The 15,997-nt window shown below is 42.6% G+C and overlaps 1 protein-coding gene and 1 long non-coding RNA gene across 5 annotated transcripts in view; one reads left to right on the top strand and one right to left on the bottom strand.

Moving 5' to 3' along the window:
• Positions 1-12,176, bottom strand: part of LOC149119182 (ubiquitin-like modifier-activating enzyme 1) — a 37,336-nt gene extending 25,160 nt beyond the window's left edge. For 2 of the 4 annotated variants that reach the window (XM_089325137.1, XM_089325140.1), the window contains exons 1-8: positions 11,979-12,176; positions 8,866-8,982; positions 8,679-8,734; positions 8,423-8,591; positions 8,199-8,336; positions 6,527-6,633; positions 6,180-6,270; positions 5,940-6,072 (exon numbers count right to left, since the gene is read on the bottom strand). In XM_089325137.1, coding sequence (XP_089181263.1) covers positions 5,940-6,072; positions 6,180-6,270; positions 6,527-6,633; positions 8,199-8,336; positions 8,423-8,591; positions 8,679-8,734; positions 8,866-8,982 — 811 coding nt within the window. In that variant the 5' untranslated portion in view covers positions 11,979-12,176. The remainder of the gene's footprint in view (positions 1-5,939; positions 6,073-6,179; positions 6,271-6,526; positions 6,634-8,198; positions 8,337-8,422; positions 8,592-8,678; positions 8,735-8,865; positions 8,983-11,978) is intronic. The other 2 variants (XM_089325138.1, XM_089325139.1) reach the window with 2 other exon arrangements.
• On the top strand, positions 11,712-13,132 carry LOC149119181 (uncharacterized). The gene is made up of 2 exons (XR_016228651.1): positions 11,712-12,030; positions 12,146-13,132. It is a non-coding gene; the product is annotated as an uncharacterized LOC149119181 (long non-coding RNA).
• The last annotated feature ends 2,865 nt before the right edge of the window (positions 13,133-15,997 follow it).

Genomic DNA, 15,997 nt, shown 5'->3' with positions numbered 1-15,997 from the left:
ACATCAGAAAGATCACTCACCCAGACCAAATGGGATTTATCCCTGGTATGCAGGGATGGTTGCACATTTGAAAATCAACCAATATGATAAATCACATTAACAAACTGAGGAACAAAAGCCATTTGATTATCTCAACAGATGCAGAGAAAGCATCTGACAAAATACAACACCCTTTCACGATGAAAGCTGTAAGCAAATTGGGTTTATAAGGAACATTCCTCAACACAAGCAAGGTAATTTATGACAAACCCATGGCCAGCATCACATTGAGGGGGGAATATTTGTAAGCATTCCCACAGAATTCTAGGATGAGAGAGAGATGCCCACTCTCACCACTGCTATTCAATATAACTCTGGAAATTTTAGCCAGAGCTATTAGGCAAGAAAAATTAATCAAGCCGGCGCCATGACTCAATAGGCTAATCCTCCGCCTGTGGCGCCAGCACCCCGGGTTCTAGTCCCAGTTGGGGCGCCGGATTCTGTCCCGGTTGCCCCTCTTCCAGGCCAGCTCTCTGCTGTGGCCCGGGAGTGCAGTGGAGGATGGCCCAAGTCCTTGGGCCCTGCACCGCACGGGAGACCAGGATAAGCAGCTGGCTCCTGCCTTCGGATCAGCGCGGTGTGCCAGCCGCAGCGCGCCAGCCACAGCGGCCACTGGGGGGTGAACCAACCAAAAAGGAAGATCTTTCTCTCTCTCTCACTGTCCACTCTGCCTGTCAAACAAACAAACAAAAAGAAATCGAACAGAAGTTGGGAAGGAGGAAGTCAAACTATCTCTATTTGCAGATAACATGATTCTGTATTTAGGGGATAAGAGACCTTTGGAACTCATAATAGAGTTTTGTAAAGTAGCAGGATACAAAAACAACACCCAGAAATCAACAGCTTTTGTATACACAGACAATGCCATGGCTCAGAAAGAATTTCCAAGGACAACCCTACAAAAGCAATCAAGTACCTTGGAATAAATTTAACCAAGTATTTCAAAGATCTCTACAATGAGAATTACAAAACATTAAAGAACAAAATAGAAGAAGATATAAAAAAAGGAAAAATCTGCCATTCTCGCGTATTGGAAGAGTCAATATCATCAAAATGTCCATTCTGCCAAAAAGCAATTTATATATTCAATGCGATAACCAATCAAAATACCAAAGACATTCTTCTCAGATCTAGAAAAAATAATGCTGAAATCAAATGGGGGAACAGGAGACCTCAAATAGCTAAAGCAATCTTATACAACAAAAACAAAGCTGGAGGCATCACACTACCTGACATCAAGATATGCTACAGGGTAGTTATAATCAAAACAGCCTGGTACTAGACAAAATTGCAACAGAATAGAAACCCCAGAAATCAATCCAAACTTCTACAACCAACTGATATTTGACAAAGGAGCTAAAACTAACCCCTAGTGCAGGGACACTGTCTTCAACAAATGGTGCTGAGAAAACTGGATGCCCACATACAGAAGTATGAAGACCCCTACCTTACACCCTACACAAAAACCCACTCGACATGGATTAAAGATCTAAATCTATGCCACGACACTGTAAAATTAATCAAGAACACTGGGGAAACCCTTCAAGACATTGCAACAGGCAAAGAATTCCTGAAAAAGACCTCAGAGGCACAGGTAGTGAAAGCAAAAATGAACAAATGAGATTACCTCAAATTGAGAAGCTTCTGAACAGCAAAAGAAACAGTCAGGAAAGTGCAGAACAGGAGAAACTATTTGCAGACTATGCAACCAAAAAACAATTAATAAACAGTATCTACAAAGAGATCAAGAAACTCCACAAGAACAAAACAAACACCACAGTTAAGAGAAGGGCCAAGGACTTTAACAGGCATTTTTCAAAATATGAAAATCAAATGGCCAACAGACACAAGAAAAAATGTTCAGGATCTCTAGCTGTCAAGGAAATGCAAATCAAAACCATAATGAGGTTTCACCTCACCCTGTTAGATTGGCTCATGTACAGAAATCAACAAACAACAATAGGAATGTAAACTGGTAAAGCCACCGTGGAAAACAGTACGGAGATACCTCAAAAATCTGAACACAGACCTACCATATGACCCAGCCATCCCACTCCTGGGAGTTTACCCAAGGACATGAAATCAGTAAACAAAGAGCTATCTGCACCTCCATGTTTATTGCAGCTCAATTCACCATAGCTATGTCATGGAAGCAACCTAAATGTCCATCAACCAAAGTGTGCATAAAGAAATTGTGGGATATGTACACTATGGAATGCATGGCAGTTAAAAAAAAAAAAAAGGATGAAATCCGTTCCTTTGCAACAAAATGGAGCAAGTTGGGAAACCTCATACTTAGTGAAATAACCCAGTCCCAAAGAAAGGGACAAATACCATATGGTCTCCTTTACTTGGGAGAACAGAACTTCTAAAATAAAAGCTAAAGAAGCAAAAATGACACTTTTAGAATCAGTGACTTGAATAGTCCTTGACCTGACTGTCGAGGGAGAGTTTATTATTTTCACTTTTTATTTTGTGTATTTTTCCTCTGTTTTCTTTCTTTTCCTTTTCTCTTCTTCATACTATCTACTGAACTCTTTATGTAACATAAGAGTTAATCATATGTATTTTAATTCAATTGGAAAAAGATACATGTTAAAAACAAGAGAGGGAATAAGAGAGGGAGGAGGTAGTCTATAATTGTAAAGCAGTACAGTTCTGCATACAGTCATGCAGACTTAACTCCAAGGGTACAGCCTAAAAAATGGACATGGGACTCCAAACACATAAAAATTGGTGGTACAAATGCCATCTTTACTGTTAAAGTGGTCATATTAAATGTTAAAGTCAACATATGGATAGGTTTAAGTGTAAAAGTGATCATATTTGTAACATCAAGTGCCTGGTAATAATCATAGAATTAAAAAGGAAAGAAAGGCAAATATGGGAAGCAGTTCACACAGCAGACTCCTAGAATGACATTCACAGTAAATAACATTGACCTCAGAATCAACCCTTAAGGCTCCCTTGTCTGGCTGAAAGGCCTGTGAGAGAATTTCAGGCATGGAAAGCCAAGACTTTGGCAAAAAACATCCTATATGGAGGATCTCTGTGAAATCTCAGAGGAAAGAAAGGACCATCAAAGAAGGATGTAGGGATGAGAGAACATCCACTTTGCTTATGGCCATGTCCAGATAACGATGTAGTCTATGGTCACAAAAGGCTTCCATAGTCTTGGCAGCCCATGGCAAGAACTTCAGGTGATCACTGATGTCATAAATAAGAGTGTTAATTGTTAAAGGAACGACAGAAGTCACTATGCACTTAATCCCCATGTAGGACCTCTGTCCTTTTTGAGTTGTACTATGAGAATCGGCTGCAAATCTTTTCTCAAACTGTACTCTCTATGCTGTGTGTATGTGTGTGGATGCAACCTGTTGAAATCTATGCTTAACGTGGAGTTGGTCCACTGTATATAAAATCAAACTAAAAATGAACCATAATGAAGAAGTAGATGGGAGACAGAGAGGTGGCGGGATGGGAGTTGGGGTGGGAAGCAGGGGTATAGGGGAGAAGAACCATTATATTCCTGAAGTTCTGTGAAAAAATTCATTCTTTAAATAAAACCTTAAAAAAGATTGCTGTCTGCCTGTCTTTAGCTTTCAACTAAAATGAAATAATTAAAAGCAGTCAGGAAAACTGATTGTTTTTTTTTTCCCTCAATGATAGGATAACTTTTTTTTTTCTTTCTCAATGATAGGATCACATCAAGTTTTCACTAAATGTAAAAGCTCACCTTAGGTGATTCAGTGGAAATGAGATTATCTCTATAAAAATTACAAAATTACTGTAGAAATAAACATATACAAAATTCTACCAAAAGTATGTAATCTTCACAACTGTTTATCAAATGCCATTGTTACCTAATTTCACTGAGTCTTATGACCTGTGACCTTACCATTCATTAAATTTTAAAATTTTGGCCATAAATTCTTTCAGAAACCTTTTTTTGGTCATATTCCACTGTACTGAGCCACAAGTATTTTTCATATGTAGAAATGAAATTTATGTCTCTTTGGTATCTTCCAAGTCTCAACATATTCATTTGTTTTCTAGAGCTTCGTGAATATATAGGATTTATAACACTAACATTAATCTTTTTTAGTAAATTTATTGAGAAAATTAATCATATTTAGACCACTAACAGACTGGTAAATGACACAGTAAAATAAAAGAAAAGGAATAAACCAAGAATAAGTGAACTGTGCAGCATGAGATAGTTTAAAAAGGCATTTCTAAAAGTTTCTGGAAAACCAGAATTACCTACTGCATTACAGAGCTCTTTGAAGATAAAAACATTTTAGTTTCAATTACCATGAGATTCTGACATGCTCTTATACACATTTTATCCAAGTCTTTAAGAAGGGATGATGGGGAGCTGGTGTTGTGGCAAACTCAGCTCTCTTCTATGACCTGACCAAAGCAGGGGAAGATGGCACAAGTGCTTCAGCCCTGGCACCTGTGTGGGAGACTTGGAAGAAGCTCCTGGCTCCTGGCTTCGGATCAGCTCAGCTCTGGCCACTGTGGCTATATGGGGCATTAACCAGCAGACAGAAGACGCCCCCACCCACCCACCCATGGCCTTCTGTAACTCTTCCTTTCAAATAAGTACATACATATATTTTTTTTACAGGCAAAGTGGACAGTGAGAGAGAGAGACAAAGACAAAAGTCTTCCTTTTGCCGTTGGTTCACCCTCCAATGGCCGCCGTGGCCAGCTTGCTGCGGCCGGCACACTGCGCTGATCCGAAGGCAGGAGCCAGCTGCTTATCCTGGTCTCCCATGGGGTGCAGGGCCCAAGCACTTGGGCCATCCTCCACTGCACTCCCGGGCCATAGCAGAGAGCTGGCCTGGAAGAGGGGCAACCGGGACAGAATCCGGTGCCCCGACCGGGACTAGAACCCCGTGTGCCGGTGCCACAAGGCGGAGGATTAGCCTATTGAGCCGTGGTGCTGGCTCATACATATTTTTTTAAAATGGGATGATGGATGAAGGGCAGTGAGAAAGCATTATTTTGAAAAACAGAAAAGGCTAGCATTTTTCCAAACATGGCACACAGCAAAAAACTCAGAGATCAATTCAGCAAGTCCCAGGGAAATGACTCATGAAGAAACACATAAAGGTAAATTACCATCATAATGCTTATAATCAGTGGTAGAAAATACAGGCATACTACAAAGGGAAGAAAAGTATGAACAAGAATTACTGAGGAAAACAATGCAGTCAAGTAACCCAGAACAGTTGTTCTGGGTTGAAGCAAAACGACTGTCAACGTACACTTTAAACTCATAAGAAAATTCTTTAAAAAATAACTAAGATAATGGCAATTTCTGACACGAAAAATAATGATCACGTACACATAAATGTTAAAAGGCATTCTTTAGGCATAAAGAAAATATTACCTGATGAAAATATGGGCCCAAAGACAGGCAGGATGAAAACTAAAAATTCTGAGAATTTGGGTGATTTTATTCATTATATTTCTTTGTAAATAATGTATTGCAAAGTTTATGGTACATATAAACAAAAATATTTGATACAAAGATGATAAAAATCAAAGTATTTTAAGGTTCTGTGAATCAACAAAATATCGTAAGCTACACTAAGCACATATTAAGGATATACTACAAATTTAAAGTCAACAATTTAAAAGCAAATGGAATCAAACACTAGTGGCATGCACTCCAAAGTCTCTCGGTAACTTTATAACTTCCTTTTTCTATGATCTCACAGACACCTCTCTAAGTCCCAGCTAAGATTCCAGACTCATTCTTGGCTTTTATTTTAGTTTGAAGTGCAGACATGTTACTACATAGCTTTTGCATTGGCTCACCTACTTTCCCTTTGTTCCAAGCAACCACTTCTCACTTGTGGCCCACCCCTGTGATGGCTATGACATACCCAGAACTTTGATCTCAACAGGATGAATGCCATTCAGTTCACTCATGCCCTGAACTTCCGTGAAGGAGACAAAGTCTCCACTCTCAAATCCATGTCGGGTCTCATCCAGGCATGTAACAATCCCAGGGTTGTCCTATATGGAGAAAGAGTTAAACTTCAGAAGCAGGCTCAACTGCCAGCACAAAGAATGATTTGGTACCGTCCTGCTTATTCTGGAACCCCTAGGATTGGTCTCCTTACCTTCGTGACCATAGAAACCATAGCACTGAGTGGCTGCTCCCCATTAGAATCCCTAACAATCATTTCCTTTCCAAAGTCACAGAACAGCTGCCTGTAGAGGGAACCAAAAGGACTGGTGCATGACACCCACGAAAACAGACACTGCAGGTTCTTCAATATACAGTAAGTACTGGCCAAGCAAACTCGGTACACTGGTGACAATTAGGTGGCACCGAATCATGCCATACTGGGAGAATGAATATGTGAAACTGAAAATTCAGATGTCTAAATGGAATCTGAAGGCAATACACGCCTCCCAGTGTGAGTCTGGCAAGTGTTGGAGGAAGGAAGGAAAGATAAAAACTCACCCAAACAGGCCACGTGTGTCTGCTACCACAAGCTTGATGCCATGGTTGTGGCAGAACTCACCCACCTGCAGCTGATCCTCCAAGGGAGTGTTAGTAAGGACCACTACCTGTAAAAAATCATAGGACTGGGCTAAAAACCTGACACTGTAAGTAACAGAGAGAATAAGCACTAAGTTTTCCTCTGGTTAAACTCTCTTCCTCAAACTGTTGTATACTTCCTGTGTGTGTCAGATTCGGGAGGGTAAGAACTGGTGAAACAATATGAACTCTCAGAGACTATGACAAAAAATCAAAGATGACCTGTAAAGAATCTGATGAACAACTATTTCATTTCTTTAACTAATACTCACTACTGTCTGTATTTTTTTGTGCTTGAGGGGTCAAAAAAAAAAAAAAAAGCAACAACACTATTCCAGTGAAAACATCTTGCGTTTATCTCCACCAAACCCTATTGCTCCAATACTTAAGAAAATAGTTGTAGGGGCCACTGCCTGTGGTGTTGTAGGTTAAGCCTATGCCTGTGGTGCTGGAATCCCATATGGGCACAGTACGAATCCTAGCTGCTACACTTCTAATCCAGCTCCCAGGCTACGGCCTGGAAAAGAGGTGGAATATAGCTCGAGTGCATGGGCCCCATACCCACACGGGAGACCTGGATGAAACTCCTGGCTTCTGGTTTTGGATCAGCCCAGCTTTGGCAGCTTAAGCCATCTGGGGAGTGAATTAGTGGATGGATAACCTCTCTGTGTGTCCCTCTCTCTCTGTAACTCTGCCTTTCAAACAAATAAATGAATTCTTAAAATACTTATTCAGCCACAATCTATAGGATTTGTTTTTTATTGCCATCATTTATTCACCAGGATAAATTCCAACTCCTACATCAGGGATCCTTGTGCCCTAGTCCTCTAGTATAGAAAATCAGCTATTTAATTTTACTAAAAATTAGGCGCACTATTAAGCCTAAGTCTCATAAATACTCTGTAAGGCCCACATTTCTGTGTATTCACAGGAAATAATAAGGCAGAAGAAGTCAAATGACTTTCTCTAGACCATACTCTAGGCTGGCGCTGCGGCTCACTAGGCTAATCCTCTGCCTTGCAGCGCCGGCACACCGGGTTCTAGTTCCGGTCGGGGCACCGGATTCTGTCCCGGTTGCCCCTCTTCCAGGCCAGCTCTCTGCTATGGCCTGGGAGTGCAGTGGAGGATGGCCCAAGTGCTTGGGCCCTGCACCCCATGGGAGACCAGGAGAAGTACCTGGCTCCTGCCATCGGATCAGCACGGTGTGCCGGCCACAGAGCACCAGCCGCGGCGGCCATTGGAGGGTGAACCAACTGCAAAAGGAAGACTTTTGTCTTTGTCTCTCTCTCTCACTGTCCACTCTGCCTGTCAAAATAAATAAATAAATAAATAAAAATAAAAAAAAATAGACCATACACTAGAAGAGTTCAAGACTTAAACAGTAGCAGTTGAACTACAAAGTTCTACTACAATAATCCACGTACCACAATGTATGGCCATATCTTCCTTTAAATAGATGAAAAAGGACAGCTCGGCTTCTCTTTGCAATAAACCTAAGCAATAAACCTAAGATACCAGGTCACCCTGCTAGGTAAATATTTACTAAAGGAATCAGAACTAACATCTGGAAAAAAGATAAAGGCCTGCATATTACCTGGAAATCTCTAAGGAAGTCCTCAACAAACAGCGGTCCTGTATAGGTGCTGACAGGCACGTAGCTGTTGAGTTCAGCAAGGCGGGGTTGGGATACTTCAGCTCGGTTTTTACCAATATCTTCTTCCCGTAGGTAGTACTACAGTATTAAAAAAGAGAACTGAACTACATGAGGAGTCTAAGGAGTTTGTCTTTCCAATGGTTAAGAAAGCAGAAATGAGGTACCTGAGAAGAGAGATCAGCCCACTGGGCAGTGCCCTGGTCATGCAGGGTAACAGCTTTCACCCCACCAAGGATGATGTTCTTGGCGATCTCAACACCCAGGCCCTGCAGGCCTGACACTAGCACACTGGATGTCTGAAGACGCTTCATTGCTTCATGACCCAGCACATACCTGCCAGATTCAGAGAGGCCTCTGGGTCAAACCATAATCTTGCTGCACCTATTTTCAACACTCATCATTAGCTCTGGACCCACTTACAGCTGGCGGGAGTAAAGACCTTCATCTATGTCTGTTTCAATACTTTTCTGCATTCCCTATGGATGGAGGAGAGAAAAACAGAGTTGGGAAAACAGGCATTAATGGAACATGGAGAGATGGATAAAGGCACTTTCTTCAGATCATGCTACATACCCACTTCTCAGATTTCCATGGAGAAAACACTTACGTTGGTTGGTTCTGAGGGCACTTCCAACGTCACAGGGTAGGTAGGGAAACAGTGAGACTCTAGTGTTGAATCAGGCCCAGAAACACGGCGTTTCTTAGATGAGAGTGAGCTAGACATCTACCAGAAAGCCAGCATAAAACATAAGGTACTTAAGGATGGGATTTTTTGTCAGAAGCAATTCTGGGAAAGAACAGAGCTTTAGTATTAATATACCATCTTTAAAGAAACACAGGACACGCTACTGAGGTTATCCTGAAGGAAAACTGAGGCTGAGTTTAAACAGTGTAGGGCCCAAATTATTAGATTCAAACTTGCTAGATGGAAAGTGAGGCTCAGGGGCCTGCATGGTGGCGCACTAGGTTAATCCTCCACCTGCAGCACCAGCATCTCATGCGGGCGCCAGGTTCTGGTCCCACTTGCTCTTCCTCCAGTTCAGCTCTCTGCTGTGGCCCCGGAGGCCAGTGGAGGATGGCCCAAGTGCTTGGGCCCCTGCGCCCACATGGGAGACCAGGAGAAGCACCTGGCTCCTGGCTTCGGATCTGCGCAGCGTCGGCTGTTGCGGCCGTTTGGGGAGTGAACCAACGGAAGGAAGACCTTTCTCTCTGTCTCTCTCTCTCTCTCTCTCTCACTGTCTTTAGTAACTCTACCTGCCAAATAAATAAATAAAAATCTTAAAAAAAAAAAGTGAGGCTCAGTTTCACCACTCAGTAATACTGAACCCCATTTTGACTTTTTTAAATTGTTTTTACAAATTTTATTTGAATGTCAGTGAAAGAGAAACATAGAAAATGAGTCTCATGAATGTGAGATATCTCCCTTCCAGTGGTTCCCTTCCCAAATCCCCAAAACAGCCAGAGATGTGCCATGCCAAAGCCAGGAGGCTGAATTGCAATCACAATGACCAGGATTTCAAACAGGCACTCTACTAAGGAATTTGGGTATCCCAAGTAGCAACTAATAATTGTCTCACATGTTGACCAGAAACATAATTTTTTTTTAATTTTTTTTTTTTTATTTTTTTGACAGGCAGAGTGGACAGTGAGAGAGAGAGACAGAGAGAAAGGTCTTCCTTTGCCGTTGGTTAGCCTAGTGAGCTGCGGCACCGGCCCCAGAAACATAATTTTAAACTCTGATTTTTAAAGCGATTTATTTATTTATTTTATTTATTCACTTGAAAATCATACTTATAAGCAGGGGAGACAGGGAGAGAGACAGACACATTCTCCATCTGCTGGCTCACTCCCCTCATGCCCCAATGGGAACGGGGCTAGCACAAAGCCAGGAGCTTTATCCATTTCTCCCATATTGTAGCTGGGGCCCAAACACTTGCGCTACCATCTCCTGCTTCTCCAAGGCCATTAACAGGGAGCTGGATTTGAAGCGCAGCAACCTGCACATGGACAAGCATGCACAGGGGATGCCAGCTTTGCAGGTACCAGCTTCTACACCCTTTTAAGAGAACACAGGTGAGGCCGGCGCCGCGGCTCACTAGGCTAATCCTCCGCCTAGCGGCGCCGGCACACCGGGTTCTAGTCCCGGTCGGGGTGCCGGATTCTGTCCCGGTTGCCCCTCTTCCAGGCCAGCTCTCTGCGTGTGGCCAGGGAGTGCAGTGGAGGATGGCCCAGGTGCTTGGGCCCTGCACCCCATGGGAGACCAGGAAAAGCACCTGGCTCCTGGCTCCTGCCATCGGATCAGCGCGGTGCGCCGGTTGCAGCGCAGCGGCCGCGGCGGCCCTTGGAGGGTGAACCAACGGCAAAGGAAGACCTTTCTCTCTGTCTCTCTTTCTCACTGTCCACTCTGCCTGTCAAAAAAATTTAAAAAAAAAAAAAAAAAAAGAGAACACAGGTGGACATCCAGCAGGGGAGCTGAAGGGGGGGGGGGTCTCACAATTAATAACAAATTTGATAGGATCTGTGAGGGAAAAATACTAGTGGGAATGGTATAGACTTCTGATAACTATGAGTCCAAACATGTATTTCTTTGATGTACGGTCTTTGGGGTACATCTTAGGGGAGACACTGAGAGTTTTCTGAAAAGAATTCTGACACCCTGCGGAGAATAGTATTCCATAAAAGTATATCCTGGAAGTGTGCCTCTAAATGGCTAGTGAAGAAGAGTTTCCATTGGAAGGTGATGTAATTTGCATTGTGGAGGTGGGGCCAATATTGGGTGTAGGGGTCTTCCTAACGGTCAGTTCATGGAAGTCTCCAAAGGCAGATTTTGGATTTGACAACTTTCTAAAAACTAATTTAAACGATCCAAATAGAATTTCTGGGCTACACAGAAAGTACAACCAAAAATGAGATCTCAGAGGCAAAGTAAATACGGTCTGCCACAGAGCCTGGTCCTGCTTTAGCTCCTAAGTTAATCTGGGGGTCAAACAGCAAGGGAAGAGATATATCTGAAGGAAAATGTCATATAAAGTTCTACATTGGGGGGAAGCTAAAAAGCAAACTAATCTTCCTTAGAATTTGGTCTCTGTTAGAAGCTGTGGGACAAATACGGGAGGGTCAGGGCGCCTAAGGATTTTAAAGACCCTACAGAGGAAGTAAAGACCACGAAGATTCAAAAGTGAAACGCTACAGGAAACATTCAGATATCAGACGCTAGGACCGGCAGAATATGGTTCCAGGCTCAGAGCAGTAAAGCCTGATACACTAAAACATGAGCCCTGGTATGTGGGTTGATTAAATGCGTGTCAGCTAAATCCCAGAATCAGTTGTGTTTGGGCGCCCCCTCTCCAAAACCTGCTTTCCTTTTCCCCTCCCCCAGTCTGCATTTCCAGGCTCTGTTCCTCCTTTCCAAACTGAACTTCCTCTCCCCCACCTCTGTGGGCACGCCTCCCTGCCTCTCCTCCCCCATTCCCTGCCGCCTGTTCTACTCGTCATTTCCCTCCTCGCTTCCCTCTGCATCTTCTAATTCCTCTACTCCCACTGTTTCTGCTTGTAAGCCCCCTCTCCACGCTGTCCTCCACTCCCTCCCGATTCTCGCTTTCCAACCTGCCCTCAAAAAAGCGTTTGCGCCACAACAGCCCGGCTCAGCGACTACGCAGGCCCTTTCAATGCCCCAACACATCTACTAGCAGTGATAAAGCAAGAAAGGCTGTAAGTTACCAGATGCCGTTTTCTGATTCTTCCGCTGTGGTGGACACCTCAACGAGCCAAGGTCAGTCACACGCTGCCGCCGTCTCCCTACTGCTCCCTGCTGGCTTGACCAGCTAGACTTGGGGCTGTCGCCTTCCACTCCCAAAGCCGTTGAAATTGTTGTCCTCCTTCACTAGGCGCTGAAGAAAGATGGCGACCGCCAAACCGGAAGCTGAGCAATATGTTTGTTGGATTCGGTGACCAGGATGTAGGAGGACCACGCCTCCTTATGAATTATGCATGACGTCATCAACGCCTAACTAACATAAAAGTGAGAACGAGGATAGCGGTTCTGCCTCATGGCTGGAGTTACTAAAATTGTTAAGACTTAGATATAAATGTATGTTCAGTGACTAACGATAAGATGGTAAGACATAAATAGGTTTTTGGTCACAAATCGTACATCACAGTGGGTAGTAGGGAACTCAGAAATTCAATTTTTAAAAAAAGACAACAAAGGCAAATGGCAAGTAAAGCGGAAGAGATCGACATTTTCCAGAACTGAAAAGCAGTTATTTCTAAATTTTAATTAATAATCTCTGGCCAGGGATTCACGATTTCTTTCAGACTCCTAAAATTATACTTGAGGAGAAACCAATGCCTCATTTCCTCTTCTGTAAAGCTGATAACAGGATGAATTATGGAGTTTGAGATTTAAATGTTGAATGTCATTTATGGAAATAAGAAAATAAAAAGCACATGCATTCTGTGTTGCAAACTCCAAATGTCAAATTTAAAATAATAGTTGATATAAATGTTACATTATTAGATAAGTTATGTGCTAATATAATTTTGAATTAGACATCATGCAAATCTGCAACTTCAGGCTTTTAAGTCACAAAGAATGGGCACACTGATGCAAGACCAGTGTTGTAGTGCAGTGGGTTAACCTGTTGCTTGTAACATTGGCATCCCTGTAACACCAGTGTGTCTCTTTGCTACTTCACACCTACCTTCCTGCTAATGTGCCATTGAGTATATTGTTGTAAAGTTCACCTATGTTGCAGCACTGATTAGTATGTTGTTCATTTACCCATGAAATGATTGCTGAACATCTGGATCCTTTTCATCACTTACCTATGGGGAATATTGCTGCTTAAAAATACACTTGCACATGGATCTCTTTAGATAGCTGTTTCCAATTTTTCTATTGATAGAAGTGGAGCTTCTGGGACACATGATAATTTCTATTTTTTACATTGGAGGAACAGCAAAACTATTTTCCACAGAAGGAACCCTACTGGCAATTCCCACTGTTTTTCATACCTTTGTCAGTAATTGTCATTTCTGATTAAAAATGTATATCTATCTGTTATATATTAATGTCAGCCGTCGCAAAACACACCAAACACCTGAGTAAGGGAAAGGGTTTACTGGGGAACACCCTACAGACCGGAGTGAAGGGGCAGCAAAGGAAAAAGAGAGAAAGAGAGTATAAGAGAGAGACAGAGGAGAGAAGATAGAGAGATGAGCCAAGAGAGAGGAGAGAGCGCAGGAGAGAAGAGCCAGGAGTGCAGGAGAGCAGAGCCAAGAGAACATGTGTGCAGGAACAGGCCCTTTTAAAACTTTGCCTGAGGGCGGGCAGGGAAGCAGGAGCAGCGAATCCCATTAGGATGGGGGTGGAGCCTGGCTCAGGTAGCTGGGCCATGCGGCCACCTGGCTACAACTGCGCCAGTTTCCTAACACTATCCAATATGTGTGAGGTAATAAAATGGTACTTATTTATAGTTTCCTAATAACTAATGAAAATGACCATTTTTCATATATTTTTCATCACTTTCTTTGTAAAAAAAAACCTGTATGTCATTTTTTAACTTTTTAAAAAAAAATACTTACTTGTTTATTTGAAAGGCAGAGCCACAGAAAGAGAGACAGAGAGATAAAGAGATCTTCCATCCACTGGCTCACTCACCAAATGGCCACAATGGCTAGGGCTGGGCCAAGCTGAAGCCAGGAGCTGGGAGCTTCTTCTAGGTCTCCCATGTGGGTGCAGGGGCCCAATGACTTGGGTCATCCTCTACTGCTTTCCTAAGAATATTAGATCATAAGTAGAATACCTAGGTCATGAACTGCTGGTTGTACAGTAAGAACACATTTAATATTACTGAACAAACGTAAATGAATATGGGGAAAACATATGGTATCTATCTTTTGGGTACTGGCTTATTTCACTAAGTATAATGCTTTCCAGTTGCATCCATTTTGTTACAAAAGACAGGATTTCAATTTTATGGCTGTGTAGTATTCCATAGTGTATATATACCACATTTTCTTTATCACTGCAGTTTCTGAAGGCCTGTTTCTATAAAGCATTTGAAATAAAAATAGGCCGGCGCTGTGGCTCACTAGGCTAATCCTCCACCTGCAGCGCCGGCACCCTGGGTTCTAGTCCCGGTCAGGGCGCGGGATTCTGTCCCGGTTGCTCCTCTTTCAGTCCAGCCCTCTGCTGTGGCCTGGGAGTGCAGTGGAGGATGGCCCAGGTCCTTGGGCCCTGCACCCACATGGGAGACCAGGAGAAGCACCTGGCTCCTGGCTTTGGATCAGCACGGTGTGCCGGCCACAGCACGCCAGCCGCAGCGGCCACTGGGGGGTGAACCAACCAAAAAGGAAGACCTTTCTCTTCTCTCTGTCTCTCTCTCTCTCTCTCACTGTCCACTCTGCCTGTCAAAAAAAAAAAAAGTACTACAAAAAAAAAAGAAATAAAAATAAAAATATAGTTATAATATGGGATAAGACAGGTAGTTAGATTAGGGCCATAAACTGGAAAACACACTCCCCACCACACCCTGTGTAACACTACCTTCGTGCCTAAGTCAAATCACTCCCTTCCCAGGATGTACCTCCTTTCACCTGGGACCTGGTAGAGGTGCTAGTTAACCACTCCCCTTTAAACTTTATAAGACAGGGTGTCTAGCTGCAATAAACATGGGGGTGCAGATCACTTTACATTTAAGCACATTTATCTCAATTGCTTTATAAAATTTGCATTTAGAAATTATACCTGGATGACTGAAGGTGCTGGTATTTTATCATACCTCTATCTAAATTAAGGTCAAAATTGCATCTATTCAATATTGAATTCTACTTCTTTTTATGAAACTCTAGCTTTAAATCAGCAACATGAAAACAGACATTGGAAAGTCCACCTTAGGGGCTGTATACTTATTATCCATTGCTATATAATGGGAAAGCTGTTAAAACCAAATTGCAAACCATGTTTGGCAAGTTACAAAACAATATTTTTAAAGGCAGTGATTTTCCTAGATTCAAGAAATTCTTTTAAAACCAATGTCCAGCTACAGCTGAACGAAATTTTCATGTACAAGATTGTTATTTACCTAACACATGTTTTTAGAGTTTAATTGAATTTGAATTTAGTGTTCCACTGGAGATTGTTCATCATGTTAGGTTTAATAGGGGAGAGCATTCATCAGAGTAGAAGGATACCCCTCTGGTTGGAGAGATTTGATCTGATAGGTGACAGAGTAAGGGGCAACTAGGGAAAAGGAGACATGTCTGAAAATAGTAATTAACCAGGTAGGCATGCTGGTTTGAAGGGCTAGTAGTCATTATTATTTCACAGAGATTGGAAGATACCTTAAGAGTAATGTTGTCTTTGAAGGGGGACCTTAGAGCTGAGTCTGCCCATACAGAGAGCAGGGCGTGTTTGAAATTAAGTTTAAAGAGCAGAGCTGCTTGTTGGGGCACTTGTAGAGCACTGCAAGGACTCTGATAAGGAAGGCAGAAGATGCAAGGAAGGCTCTTTGGTGAGGTTTACTGTGTATTTTTTAGCAGTTTAGGCTTTTACGCAGGAGAGAGTGTCAGAACGGAGGAGGGGGGTTTAGGAAGAGAGAGGTAGTTTTCGCTGTTAACCCAGTGCTAATAAATGAAATGTCTAGGAAATGCTCACTACTAGGACCAGGAAATTGAGTTTGTAGGAATTGAGGAGACCTGGCAAGGCCAACTTGACATTCAATTAGGGATAAAAC

The sequence above is a fragment of the Oryctolagus cuniculus genome, chromosome Y, assembly GCF_051225735.1.
Source record: "Oryctolagus cuniculus isolate XC-2025 breed Fujian yellow rabbit chromosome Y, ASM5122573v1, whole genome shotgun sequence".
Lineage (NCBI taxonomy): Eukaryota > Metazoa > Chordata > Mammalia > Lagomorpha > Leporidae > Oryctolagus > Oryctolagus cuniculus.
The sequence above is the reverse complement of the archived record's forward strand: the minus strand, read 5'-3'. Positions and strand labels throughout refer to the sequence as shown.